Source organism: Salvelinus sp. IW2-2015, linkage group LG25 (genome assembly GCF_002910315.2).
Source record: "Salvelinus sp. IW2-2015 linkage group LG25, ASM291031v2, whole genome shotgun sequence".
Lineage (NCBI taxonomy): Eukaryota > Metazoa > Chordata > Actinopteri > Salmoniformes > Salmonidae > Salvelinus > Salvelinus sp. IW2-2015.
In genome coordinates, this window is record NC_036865.1 from 3,340,969 (window position 1) to 3,356,320 (window position 15,352).

The 15,352-nt window shown below is 44.5% G+C and overlaps 1 protein-coding gene across 1 annotated transcript; it reads right to left on the bottom strand.

The window, feature by feature from the left end:
• Nucleotides 1-1,384: 1,384 nt before the first annotated feature.
• LOC111951640 (growth/differentiation factor 10-like) lies at nt 1,385-13,998 on the bottom strand. Its single transcript, XM_023969847.2, has 3 exons — nt 13,494-13,998; nt 2,808-3,919; nt 1,385-1,964 (listed from the first exon to the last, which is right to left on the bottom strand). Exons 1-3 carry the CDS (start codon nt 13,771-13,773, stop codon nt 1,773-1,775), a joined length of 1,584 nt encoding a protein of 527 aa, XP_023825615.1. The 5' UTR covers nt 13,774-13,998; the 3' UTR covers nt 1,385-1,772.
• Nucleotides 13,999-15,352: the final 1,354 nt, after the last annotated feature.

Below are 15,352 nucleotides of genomic sequence, written 5' to 3' on the forward strand. Positions count from 1 at the left end.
TATGTATATATATATATATGAAATAATATATAAAAAATTGGCCCACGGCTGAATCTAGTTGATGATCCCTGCACTATTCTATGTCAATCTACTATCCCACATAGTACAAAAGTTGAACTATGCTATTCTATGCGAGAAATAAATATTCCAAACATAGTCTGGGAAAGTTGTGGGATGCGATAGATCCCAAATTAATACAACCTCTAGCATCAATTTTTTTTTTTAAAGCAACAGATCAGAACGTTTAGTTTAAAATGTTGATAAACTATTAGGCTACTTCATCACATTATAAGCTCAGCAATGCGCACGCGGTAGCAGGCTATAAGCGCGAACGTTCCAAAATGCAATAAATTAGCGGGAAAACACCATTCTCAAAAGTGACCGCAAATGCGAAATACGCATGTAATACTTTTATTATAAAGTTGCATTTTTTTATGGTGAAAATTATCTTCCCCAAACTTGAAACTCACGTGTTGTGTTTGTACGCCAMTTAGGCTCTACYCCCGGTGTGAYGCGAATTAATGTGCWTKATTTTAAGAAGTTACTTTAGTTGTGATACAAACCTTATCAAAASATATAGGCCTACATGAGGTGTGAGACTATGATTTTAAAAAGTCGCAAAAAACCCCGCTGTTTCTTGCCTTTCTGCACACAAGCTGGGCATCATTCACAAGTGAWTATATATAATTCACAAGTGATAGGCTAATATTGTCACCCATCAGACTATTCTTGATTTAATCTTGTCTTTACATATACTAAATAATATATGTGTAAAATTAGTTTTGATTTAGAACGGACCATTATCATGCACCTGTCTTTAAACATGTAAAATACATGTAATCTATGCACTTAAATCGCGAATTTAAGACGCTTTTCCTGTGTTTCATTTTCATGCCAGCCAGGTAGGTTATACTCATGATTTTCAATAACATTTGCATTGATGTCAGAGTGATAAGAGGGACAAGTTTGATAGGATACTCGTTTGGTAGGCCTAATTACCGTGACTAAACGTGGAATGCCCAAGGCAAGATACAAGATTTAAGTGCTGTTGAACGGAACTGAAAGGCTCCTGGGTTTTTCACGCTCAACAGTTTCCTGTCGGTAACAAGAATGATCCACCAGCCAACTTGACACAACTGTGGGAACCATTGGACTGTGTGGAACGCTTTTGACTCCTAGAGTCCATGCCACGAGGAATTGAGGCTGTTCTGATGGAAAGAGAGGAGGGGTTGGGCTACTCAGTATTAGGAAGGTGTTTTGTACACTCAGTGTATTTCTTTTTACAGGTAACATGCCACATCTTCTGTCTGAAATGGATATATTAAAGTAAGCATGATCAGTGCCTAAAAAACTAAAACTAAACACAGCGCCAGTCAAGCAGCCCTGSTTTTGAACGTAACGATTTTAATTAAAGTTGTTTGGAGGGAGAGAGCTCTCTCAGTARCTGTAGTCCTTGAAGTGGTGATGCTGCTTTGTCGAGGGTATGGTAGATGTGGAGAATATTGTGGTGGTGTGTGTCTACTGCTACTGGAGGACATGACTGGRGCTGCAACAACAGATAATGTGCTTCTCCAACGCTTCGTCGCGTTCAACCATCTCCATGTCAAATGCCTGAGGGATACAAGGGACGAAGAGACGGACAGACACCTCAACTCATCTGTCCTTTTATGAATATATCTCTGTCTTTTTTTTAACTTCCCTTTTTTTGTCCTTTTAAATTCCTGCCATTCCATCCTGTTTTGTCTAACATTGTTCCCCTCTGTCCTCTGGGTCTATCTGCAGGCACAGCTCTCCACCGACATGCTGGGGTAGACCTTGAGCACCAGGTTCACTCCCTCGTCCTGGTAGAGAACCACCAGAGGGCTCATCTTCTCTGGGACACAGCAGGGCTCTGGGACCCCTGGAACTATCCCAACCGCACGAACTATACTCTGGATGGTTGCATGGTTAGAGGGATGCAGCACCTGGGAGAGAGAGAAGCAATGGGGAGAGAATGGGAAGGGCCGGCGAGGGAGAGAGAAGAGAGGGAGAGAGAAGAGGTTACAGCATTGTCACTTCAAATCAAATCAAATTTGATTTGTCACGTGCGCCGAATACAAGCGCTTTAGACCTTACAGTGAAATGCTTACTTACAAGCCCTTAACCAACAATGCATTTGTAAGAAAAATAAGTCCTAAGAAAGTATTTACTAAAATAAACTGAAGTAAAAAAAAAAATAAGAACATTTAAAAATAACAAATAATTAAAGAGCAACAATAAAATGATAGTATCGAGGCTATATACCATACAGTCAATGTGCGGGGGGGCACAGGTTAGTTGAGGCAATTGAGTTAATATGAACATGTAGGTAGAGGCAATGCCTGTAATAAAACTGACAATGCCTGCAATGATTCAACAGGAAAGAATACATTAAGGTTATTCTGCATTTTTTTTTAAAGAAGGAAGACTAGCCTTGATAAAAGCTATCTATGATTTAGAAGCACAATGGTTATTCATTTAATAAAGTGCAAGTAGGAAAACATAACATACATGTAAGTGTGTCCGCACTGGCTAGTAATGTATCTACTGATTTATACTATTTCATAAATGGTGTAGACATATCATCAGACTGGGAGCAATGAAGCAGTTCCAAATTGGGAACCAGAAAAACATTCTCCACAGTCATGTGAGGGTYTCCTCTCTGCCTTACATAAGCTCTGCTCTGTGCTCTAACATTAGCCATATGTATTGAGACTAGTCTTTAGCTCAGAAGGCTACCAAAGACTGGATTTCACATGGGTTCAAATCCAGCCAGTCATAGTCTTTACCTTGGGCATGGGGAATCCACAGGCTCCAGCGCAGTAGTAGGCATCGAAGGCTTTAGGCGCCAGGACCCACTCACTCCAGCCGATGTCGGCAAAGTCCACCCTGAGTGTCCTCCTAGAGCAGCTCCTAATCTGGGCCTCCGATCCCCGCTGTCTCTTCTTCGCCTTACGCATTGTCCACTCATCAAAACTCAGCATTGGAGACTTACTTCCTCCTGCTTTCCCTCTATCGTTTCTTCCATCACTCCTTCCCTCACTGTTGTCTTGCAACCTACTCCCGCCATCGCTGCTCGTCGTTGGGGTCCTCTCGTCCAAGCTCAGAACTGGCGATTGACTCCCTCTATCCCTCTCTCCATCTTTGACTTCTTCCTCTCRGCCCTGGCCGTTCCTCGTCCTATCCTTCCTCCCAGGCTTGGGATTGATAGGTTTCAGGGTGCGGTAGGCGGTTTCAAACAGGTACTCTTTCCTGGATCCGCTAGGCCTGTACTCCACCTCTGGTAGCTCGTTGTTCTGGATGGAGTCTGGGCGGGATGGCACCCCCCTTCTCACACGACCCTTTGACCCCTGCTTAGGGGGAAGAAGAGAAGGGCGAGAAGTATTTTCCTTCACCTCAGCCTCAGGGCCATACCTCTGTAAAGTCTGTGCCACACTGTTGGGCTCATCTAGCGCATGGTCGTCTGCGTACATCAACAAATAAGGTAGACTGGCCCCCGACAGCGTGTCCTCTGGCTGTCTGTGGTACTGCAGCCCAAAGTCCAGCTCCACCGACACCAAATGGCTGCCTTTTTCCCTGGCCTCCTTTATCGCCACAGTCACGTCCTGCGTCTGCCACAACCCTCTCTGGTTAGGGTGAAATGTCACGTTGCCTAGCAATGACACCTGCGACCTTGGATTGAACCCTGACCCAGAGGGGCTGGAGTGAAGGAAGAGGTGGATGGAGGGAGCAGGGTGGAGGTGGAGAGAGCGACAGGCCGGGATTTTGTAGCGTTTGCTGAACCAGGCCCTTGGCCGTGGGCACCGGTCGAACAAGAAGTGAAACGTGGCAGAGAGGATGCGCTCCGAGTCCTGGAGAGACGTCAGGTTCAGATGGTAAAACGTCCTCTGGTCAGACGAGTCTACAGGGGGAGAAATGTGTTACTTCAGATAGTCTTTCACAGTGACCCAGGCCTTAACACCTAAAGAGCAGACAGAGGCACATTGATTCCCTAGGTGGGAAGAAACCTTGAGTGGAACCAGACTGGAGAGGGAACCCATCGTTCTCTGGCTGTTATAGGAGAGGATAGGAGAGGGGAAGAGTTAGGGAGATGGGGAAGGAAAGAGAGAGGGTGAGGGGGATGGGGGAGAGGAGAGGAGAGGAGAGGAGAGGAGAGGAGAGGAGAGTAGAGGGGGAGTGAGTGAGGGAGGGAGATGGGTGCAGAGGAGTGGGGGGAGGGTGGCATGGGTAACATATTCATGATGTACACTAGGCAAACAGCAGACGTATTGTCCATTGTATATGCGTCTGCGGATGTATGGAGTGACTTAAGAGATATACATTACTCTGTATCCAGCCTCAGGCATATGGAAACGCTTATTTCAGTTTCCCCCAAAGCTTCCCCTAAGCCACCAATACAGCCAACACTGTCTGCCGCGCACCAAGACACTAACCTAAAGTTTTTACAGATCTCTTGTTGTTGCTCCCTTACGTCTCTCCTTAGATTACATGGCTTCTGCAGCAAAAAAATAACATGCTGTCTGATAACCACCTAAGAAGAGCTCCTCCTTAAATTGAAATGTTTATATTATATGCGKACAGTTMKGTTATTTTAGTGCATTGCTGTGTTCTGCTCGTGTAGAGGAACGTCCGTTTGTGCAAACGGTTTGGAGAGATTTTGAGAGATTGACCGACTTGGTTCTCGCAAGCTCCACCGACACCAAGGCCAGGTCGCAGTTGCAAATGAGAACTTGTTCTCAACTAGCCTACCTGGTTAAATAAAGGTGAAATAAAAAGTCTCAGCCGCTGAATCATCAGGCAACCCAAGGAAGGAACGGGATAGGAAGACCATAAACCCAACCAAAGGACGACAACAAGAATTAGGACATAGATAAACAAACACGAAAGCAACAGAGGGAGAAAGAGGATGGATTTCCAAAGGATTTCTGGAGGATAGTTCAGGCTTGACAGGGAAACAAGCATTCAGATGAACAAAAAAAACAAGCAGAAGAGCACTTGGAAAGGAGGTTGAAGCGGTGAAACCTTCTGAACATCGAGAAAGTATCTTAATGTATGTGCGATGTGTTGTTTRATTGTTCCTAAAAGTGCAAAGTCAATTGATCTATCGGTGCATTGTTTAAATGAGTGCGTTCATCAAGGGGAACATGCACATCATTCTAGAGAAGCGTGCATTGTTCAAAGAGGTCAACGTGGAGATGAAGATGGATGCGTTCTCGAAGCATTATTTCKGAGACCTTGCCATCACGTATCCTGAAGAAAATCGAAAAGAAATTGCTTGGGGAATCTCCAGAGACTCTGAGGGCAGACTTCATCCTAAAAGCGAACAAGGAAATTAAATGAGACCTTCTGACGATCCTAATGCTTGGCACACAGCTCTCCACAAGACCAACAATGATCTTAACATGTCAGAAAACAGAACAATGAGGCACCTGTATATTGATTCCACCCCCAAATGTAATGTTGATATATATAATAACAGCACTGGGATGATTCAAGCTTCAGAGGCCAGTCTGGATCAATTGGTCCACTAGCTCGACCAAATAAAACCTTTTTGTTGCTCAACTTAAAACCTCTCCACTGTCACTACCTACAACAGCCCTCACTCCATCTGTGCCCCAGTATGTAGCCCTCAGGGTCCCTCCCTCCCCTGCCTGCAGCAGACACAGCCCTGAGCACGCCTCTCTCACACGGTACACCTACAGTACCACAGCATCTTATAGCGGAGGAGATCAGCCTGGATAGGGATGGGATCCGGGAGCTGCAGTGTGCCATGAAAATGTTGAGGAGGACAGTTAGGCTGTCAGGATGTTTAGGCTCTCAGGATGGAAGTGTGCAGACTTAGAGAGGAACTACCCGGCACAGTCAACACCAGCCACATGCACGACCTGCAGAAAGAGCTTAATGAACTAAGGCAGGAATTTCTCAGCCACCACCGTCCACTCTACAAAGAATCCCACAAAAACCCAGGACCAGGCCAACAGCTGAATCAGAACCCACCAACGAACCCAACCAACCGACCAACCCAACCGACCAACCCAACCAACCAATGCACCAACACAGCTGACCCCCTCCATCCCCATCTCACGGCCTGTAATTACTCCCATCACTCCTGCCATCCTCCATAGACCTGACGAGAAACCAGACATAATATTAATGTTGGACTCAAATCGAACGATTAAATTAGAGAATAAACCTTTCCKAAATYAAAAGGTGTCAAAGTGCCCAACAACAGAGAGAGCTATGGAGCACTTGACTGTGGCCCAGCTTAGCTCTCCAAGCCATATAATCATTCACACAGGGACCAATGACCTGTGTGCCAAACAGCAGAGGGTGCCCACATCACTAAGGGGAGTGATAGAGAGGACCTCCACCATCTTCCCGCTTGCAAAGACAGTAATATCTACCTTGCTCCAAAGGAGAGATTTATGACGGTCTTTATGACCATGTACACCTGTACAGAGGCAGTCCCCACCTTCYCCAGGCCGTTAAAGGATGTTTCTCTGGGTGGCCAGTCCACCTCACCCCACAGGAGCAGCAGACCAGCCACCAACTCCCTGAGACAAATCAGACGCTCCTTTAGACCTGCACCCGGTGGTGCCTAACAGAGACCGGCGAAAAGCCAGCAACACTGCCCCCCCCACACCACTTCTCTCCGGGGAACTGCATGCAGATACACTGAGCTATGCCCAAGCCATACACCCGTTGCAGCACAGGTCAACCAGAACCGGCCCATCACAACTCTTGTAGACCTGAACCATCACAGCACATCTCTACCAGACCTGGCTCATCAAAGCACAGCTCAACCAGACCTGGCCCGCCTCAGCACAGCTCTACCTGACCAGGTCCGACTCAGCACAYCTCAARCAGACCTGGCCCGCCTCAGCACAGCTCTACCAGACCCGGCCCATCACAGCACAGCACAGCTCTACATGACCTGACCCATCGCAGAACAGCTCTACCAGACCAGGCCCACCTCATCTCAGCCCAGCTCTACCCAGCACCGACCACTACCCTAGGGTCTGGAAAAACAGTGTTGAGGGTAGTGCACCACATGATGCAGTCCACACCATGTATCATTCACATCATCAGCCCTCATATGCTGAGAGTTTGGAGCTTTGCCAGCCACACTGCCCTCCACACCACCCTCCTCAATTACCCCCACAACCTCCCTCTCAGACWAGTTTTGGTTACCCTCCCTARTCCCATGCCRAGGACAGGCCTGGGACACTCCTGCCCCCAATGGCAGCCCCAACCCTGCAACAGGAGGCACACCAAGGCCTGTGCACACACAGAATTGAGCACCAGCAGCCACTCTGATCCCCTGCAGCAGCTCCACTCCTTTGGCGGGAGCTTCATCCAGGTAGACTGAGCTCTGCCAACACTGCTCTCCCACTTCCCGCCCCAGCCACTGCATCCAGCGAATTGTCAAATGCTCAGACTACTTTGCTCTCACGTGGTTGGCCCGGGACCTTGGCAAAGTCTCAGCTCATTCAACGAACAGCTGCAGATGACCCTATGCCTGTTAGCTCTTATGGGAATGAGCTGAATACCCCTCTGACTTTAAATCTCGTAAGGGGCTTGGGCTAATGCACCTAAATGTGCAAAGTATTATWWAYAAAATAGACATTTGGGWACAGGACTCATGTCCTGACATTCTGCTTCACTCTGAAACATGGTTCAGTGGTTCTGTATCTGATAAAGACTTTGAAGTAAATTATTCTAATGTATTTAGATGTGACAGATTCTAGAAAGGGAAAGGAGTGGCCATATACACTACAGGTCAAAAGTTTTGGAACAGCTACTCACTTAAGGGTTTTTCTATATTTTTACTATTTTCTACATTGTAGCTTAATAGTAAAGACATCACAACTATGAAATAACACATATGGAATCATGTAGTAACCAAAAAAGTGTTAAACAAATCAAAATATATTTTATATTTGAGATTCTTCAAAAAGCCACCATTTGCCTTGATGACAGCTTTGCAACCTCTTGGCATTCTCCCAGCCAGCTTCATGAGGTAGTCACCTGGAATGCTTTTCAATTAACAGGTGTGCCTTGTTAAAAGTGAATTTGTGGAAATTCTTTCCTTCTTAATGCGTTTGAGACAATCAGTTGTGTTGTGACAAGATAGGGGGGTATACAGAAGATAGGGCTATTTGGTAAAAGACTAAGTCCATATTATGGCAAGAACAGCTCAAATAAGCAAAGAGAAACGACAGTCCATCATTACTTTAAGACATTAAGGTCAGTCAATACGGGAAAATTTGCAGTCGCAAAAACCATCAAGAGCTATGCTGAAACTGGCTCTCATGAGAACCTCCACAGGAAAGGAAGACCCAGAGTTACCTCTGCTGCAGAGGATAAGTTCATTAGAGTTACCAGCCTCAGAAAAGGCAGCCCAAATAAATACTTCACAGAGTTCAAGTAACAGACACATCTCAACATCAACTATTCAGAGGAGACTGTGTGAATCAGGCCTTCATGGTCGAATTGCTGCAAAGAAACCACTACTAATAAGAAGAGACTTGCTTGGGCCAAGAAACACGAGCAATGGACATCAGACTGGTGGAAATMTGTCCTTTGGTCTGGAGTCCAAATTGGAYATTTTTGGCTCCAACCGGCGTGTCTTTGTGAGACGCGGTGCGTGTGAACGGATGATCTCCGCATGTGTTTTCCCACCGTAAACTATGGAGCCTCCTCCATACTTTACGGTGGGAAATACAAATGCTTAGATAATCCGAAATTTTATGGTGTGGGGCTGCTTTGCTGCTGACACTGTCTGTGATTTATTTAGAATMCAAGGCACACTTAACCAGCATGGCTACCACAGCATTCTGCAGCGATACGCCATCCCATCTGGTTTGTGCTTAGTGGGACTAATATTTGTTTTTCAACAGGACAATGACCCAACACACCTCCAGGCTGTGTAAGGGCTATTTTACCAAGAAGGAGAGTGCATCAGATGACCTGGCCTCCACAATCCCCCGACCTCAACCAAATTGAGATGGTTTGGGATGAGTCGGACCGCGGAGTGAAGGAAAAGCAGCCAACAAGTGCTCACCATATGTGGGAACTCCTTCGACTTTTGGAAAAGCATTTGAATCTGGATTGTCTATCCCCAGCCTCAGATCAATTTAAGAGTATATGCATTGATTTTAATCTGACTCAATTGATCTCAAAACCCACATGGCTATATGTGAAAAACTCTGTAAACTCCTCATTGATTGATATAATTCTTACTAATAACCCCCATAAATATTTGTCCAGTGGATTATTTGCATATGATCTCAGTGATCATTGTCCCCATAGTATGTATTAGAGATACGAAACAGCAAAATACTAATCCTTGTTTAACTAATTAAGAAGAGACATTGTAAAACGTTTTTGGCTCTAGAACATTTATCTTCTATATTTATTCCTCTGGCAGATAAACACGCCCCTTTTAAACAATTCAGAGTCAAAGATAGATCTAACCCTTGGTTTTCTTTCGGAGCTATCATAGCTRATTAAGATGAGAAATCAGACCTGGGCCAAAGCAAGGAATACTGACTGTGTAGTGGACTGGTAAACTTTCAGACAATTGAGAAACAGACGTACTATCTCYATTAAAAAAGCTAAATCAAGCCACTTTTTCAGCTCCATCTCTGACTGCTGGTGATCATTCAACATTTTGGAAAACAGTAAATGCACTGAAGTGTACAAATTCCTCTTCTTCCCCGCCTAAGCAAGTTCTGTCTGACTCTGGCATCATACCTGAGAAGAGTGGAATAAGTGATGCTTTTAATCATCATTTCATCTCGGCAGGCTTTTTATTTGAGATAAACAGTGGTTTTAATTGACCCTTTTCATTCAATCGACTGCTCTTCCCTCTGCCAGCCTTTAGCTGACTCAACGGTTAACCTGTCAACTTCCAGTGAATCTTTTTTTTCAATTCAACAATWTACTATCTGTGATGTGCTAGATTCCTTGCTTAAGATTGATGTAAAAAAAAAAATCCACTGGGGCTGATATGCTTGATCCATTTTTGCTACAGCTCTCTGCCCCCCTGATTGCTGAATAATTAACCAATATTTTTAACCTGACAATTATATCTGGTACCATCCCCAAGGTTTGGAAGGTGGCCCATGTATTCCCCCTTCACAAAGGTGGTGACCCCTTGTGACCTAAATAATTATCCCTCTATTTCTAAACTTTTTTGCCTAGCTAAAATATTAGAATCCTTGATTCATTCCCAGCTAAGATATTTCTTATCTTTGAAATGCATTTTAAATGTASTGCACATCAGTCAGGTTTTAGACCAGGTCATAGCACTCTCTCGGCCACATCCCTAGTTATGAATGATGTGGTTAACTGTATGGATTAAAGACAACGTTGATCTTCATTGACCCTGTCAAAGACTTTCGATACGGTTTATCACTCACTGCTAATTCAGAGGCTTTCCTCAATTGGCCTAGACCAGGCTGCATGTAGCTGGTTTAAACATGACTTGACAGATAGAACTCAATATGTATCTACTYATGGTGTTAAATCAGGTTTCCTGGATATTACGAAAGGTGTCGCTCAAGGGTTCATTCTGGGTCCTGTACTGTTTACTGTTTACATAAAAAAATTACTCTGTAATTTTTTTTTACCTGCACTTGTATGCTGATGATACTGTRGTGTATGCTATTACCCCCACGGTTGACCAGTTTTGTCTTCATTTTACTATAGAAAAACTGAATTGACCTGAAACTAGTATTGAGTGCAGGTAAAACGAAGTATATGTTGTTCTCTAGAGAGCATAAAAACAACTGATTTAAGCATACGTCCATAATGATCGTGTCCCTGCTTACAAATATCTGGGCATCTGGATAGATGAAAAGCTGTCTTTTAAAAAGCATATTGATGAGTTAGTTATGAAGCTGAGAATAAAAATGGGTTTCTTGTCACYCCCTGACCTTAGAGAGKCTTTTTATTTCTCTATTTGYTTAGGTCAGGGTGTGATTTGGGTGGGCATTCTAGTTTTTKTATTTCTTTGTTGGCKGGGTATGGTTCCCAATCAGAGGCAGRTGTCTATCGTTGTCTCTGATTGGGGATCATACTTAGGCAGCCTTTTTTCCACCTTTAGTTTGTGGGATCTTGTCTATGTCTAGTTGCTTTCTGCACTGCATATAGCTTCACGTTCGGTTGTAGTTTATTGTTTTTTCATGTTCATCAAAATAAATGATGTACGCTTCCCACGCTGCACCTTGGTCTGATTCTTCCATCAACGAACGTGACAGCTACAAGCTTGGAACACCTGTATTTGGGGAGTTATTACCATTCTTCTCTGCAGATCCTCTCAAGCTCTGTCAGGTTGGATGGGAAGCGTTGCTACACAGCTATTTTCAGGTCTCTCCAGAGATGTTAGATCYGGTTCAAGTCCGGGCGATGGCTGGTCCACTCYAGGASATTCAGAGACTTGTCCCGAAGTCACCCCTGCGTTGTCTTGGCTGTGTGCTTAAGGTCGTTGTCCTGTTTGAAGGTGAAAATTKACCCCAGTCTGAGGTCCTGAGCGCTCTGGAGAAGGTTTCATCAAGGATCGCTTTATAATTTGCTCTGTTCATCTTTCCCTCGTTCCTGATTAGTCTCCAAGTCCCTACCATTGAAAAACATTCCCACAGCATGATGCTCCCACCACCATGCTTCACCATAGGGCTGGTGCCAGGTTTCCTCCAGACGTGACGCTTGACATTCAGGCCAAAGATTTCYATCTTGGTTTCATCAGAGCAGAGWATCTTGTTTCTCATTGTCTGAGAGTCTTTAGGTGCCTTTTGGCAAACTTCAAGCMGGCTGTCATGTYCCTTTTACTGAGGAGTGSCTTCCGTCTGGCCACTCTACCATAAAGACCTGATTGGTGGTGTGCTGCAGAGATGGATGTCCTTCTGGAAGGTTCTCCCATCTCCAAGAGGAACTCTAGAGCTCTGTCAGAGAGGCCATCGGGTTCTTGGTCACCTCTCTGACCAAGGCCCTTCTCCACCGTTTGCTCAGTTTGGCCAGGTGGCCATCTCTAGGAAGAGTCTTGGTGGTTCCTAACCTCTTCCATTTAAGAATGATGGAGGCCACTGTTTTCTTGGGGACCTTCAATGCTGCAGATTTGGTTTGATACCCTTCCCCAAATCTGTGCCTTGACACAATCCTGTCTCGGAGCTCTACGGACAATTCCTTTGACCTCATGGCTTGGTTTTCATCGGACATGCACTGTCAACTGTGGGACGTTATATGGACTGGTGTGTCTTTCCAAATAATGTRCAATTAATTGAATTTACCACAAGTGGATTCCAATTAAGTGGGACAATTTTTGTACTCATCCCTGCATTCTCTACCAGAAATGTGGTTGGCCCTCCTTGATGTCACATAGGTTGATACATGGCTATGTTTTCATTTATAAACCCCTTTTACAAAAAGTTTCACTGTACCCAACATCTTTACTAAACTTTGGACACACGAGATACCACACCAGGTCTCAGGGATTTAGGTAAATCAGCTTTTTGTTTTCTTGCACCGACTTTGTGGAACAATCTTCAACATGTTCTTAAATGTGATGTTTTGGTGCCTRTGGGGCAWTTCAGAAGGCTGATTGAGGACCTTATTACTGATGAATCTGCTCGATTTTTATGACCATGTTCTTTCTGCTTGCATTTTGTATTTACATTGATGTGTGTATCTTCTGTAATTTATTTAATTCAGGGATCCTCTGTAAAAGTGACCTTGGTCAGTATGACTCCCTGATAAAATAAAGGTTAAATAAATTAAACAAAATGTTAAGTCAATGTGGGTCAAGGTTCATAAAAAAACACCACAGGAAAATGGCATCACTGCGTGCTAAGCCTTCATACTCCAGCCCAGGATACAGTGGCCTCTTTAGGAAAATAGATATGGTGCATTATTGYTGTCCCCCTGTCTCCTAGTTACCGRATTGTTGTCGCGGCCAGCGCGGCAGCTGGGCTCCACTTGGGGGCGAATTCTACACACATTCTCGCGCATCTGCGGCTGGAGCTGTGGCAGGACCACACTACATACAGATCTGCCCAAGTGCGTCATAAAAAGCACTGTGGCATTCTCAGACGGTTCCAAAACAATCCTACCTATTTGGGGTGTCTGACCACATGCGTCTGCTTTTTTCAGCCCGCTGTTAGCTATTTCAATTAATTAGGTTGCCTACTAGAAGGGAGGTGGGGGGGCAGTACATAATATCAGTACATGATATTATTGAAAAACATAAAGACCTTTTGGTTGTTATATAATATAACCATACATTCATCATAACTTGGTTGCATTTCTCTCCATGCCTATCTCATCAGCGCCTTTGCCTCTGAGAACAGACAATAGTCCGCAACGTATGTGCATCTCAAGAAATTAGGAAGCATATCAGAGTTGAGGATATTACTCATTTATCGACATTCATTTTCCCTGTCCAGCATCATAGACAGCTACACCACAGCCACACTCACCTTGGCTGGCTCTGAAACTCCTGACAGTGTTTCCCTCTCTGAGTCGTTTCAGATCTCTGTTGTACTTCTCATACAGCCTGTACATGTGCTGTGAGACCACATCCTGATTAGCTCTGTCTCGGTCAAACGGAGAATCGGTTCCATCGCTGCCCTGTCCCTGCAAGCCCCATGGGGTTCTGCTCGAGGTCCGACCCTCCAAAGCTCCGAGACYACAACCTAGCGTTAGAAAAAGCATGTGCGCGGTAAACTCGAACCAGACTGCCATTTCAGAACCAAACATAAAATCCTTTACTCAAGGGAGAAAACGCGCATCCGAGGATTGACTTGTAATAAAGGTGTCTGTAATAAAGGCGTCCTTTTTTACTCCTCTTTTATGCCGTGTGGATGCTGGAGGTTAGTTTACTCTCCTCAGAGCTACTTTAACACTTGTTTCTCCTTTACAGCCAGAGGTTAGAGGGGTAACACTGGAGTAGTGAAAGGTGCTGACGTCCACTTCTGCAGCCAATGAGAGAACTCACACACTACAGTTCCAGTTCGTTATTCCTCTCTCTCTCTCTCTCTCTCTCTCTCTCTCTCTCTCTCTCTCTCTCTCTCTCTCTCCTCTCTCTCTCTCTCTCTCTCTCTCTCTCTCGTCTCTCTCTCTCTCTCTCTCTCTCTCTCTCTCTCTCTCTCTCTCTCTCTCTCTCTCGTCTCTCTCGTTCCATCTTAAAGCAACTATTTCAAACTCACAAAATGAGTTTGATATGCTGTTGGTGTTTTATTGATATTTGTTGAATGTGTCATAACAACATTGTTGAGTTATGTTGTCAACATTTCTGTTTCAAATGCATCACAGCATTGTCTGCAATAATTGCTTTTGATAGCGGCTCAGTCACAAATTATTAGTGTGCTACACCTACAATAACAGTCTGGGTATTAACCAACCAGAGCTTATTATGAATGGTGTTTTTGTGTCTTTGTGTGTGTGTGTGTGTTTGTGTGTGTCTGAGAGAAAGAGAGCATAATGAGTATGTTATTGAGAAGTGGAGTGTTACAGAGAGGCTGTGAGAAGAGAGGAGGGAACTCGCATTTTATAAATGGGATTCAGAAACATGACTCTACCAATGGTCTTGCCACCTCGGGTGTTATTGTGTGTGTATGTGTGTGGTGTGTCTGTCTCTGTGTGTGTCTGTCTGCAGCTCCATGCCAACAATGCTAGTTCTGTGAGACCGGCGGTCTCCAGCAGAGAGGCTGTAACTAGCCCGGCCTCTCAGGTCACCCTCTGTCCACACACACACACCACAACACCCAAACCACAACCCACACACACATTTTTTTACTATCTTTGTGTGAAACCAAACAATTGATTCCCATTCAAAGTCCATTTTCCCTAACCTCTAATTCTAAACCTACCCCTAATCTTAACCTTAACCAGTAACCCCAAAACCCTAACCTAACCTTAATTCCTAACCCTAAACCTAACCCATAACCCTAATTGTAACCCTAACACACACAACATACTATTCCCCCACTCCAGGACTTAAGCCTATATCATATCTATATCAGTCTATCCCAAATTTTCACACAGCCCCGCTCCCCCCCCCCCCCCCCACACAACACACACACTTTTGCCTAGTGGCATACCGTTCCAGCCGAAACTTTGTTATGATTTGCACGCATGCAATTCTACATKATTTAGGCCTACGTGACAGGAGACATAATCTGAATATTTTAATATTTTAATACTACACAAATGACCAAAATGTGTGGCTGCTCTGACACTGTCAACCAGATAAATAAAAACGACTTGGGCCCAGTTTCATAAAAGCATCATAGGCTAAGATCATTGTTAAAAAAAATTGGATCCTATGGTTCTAAGA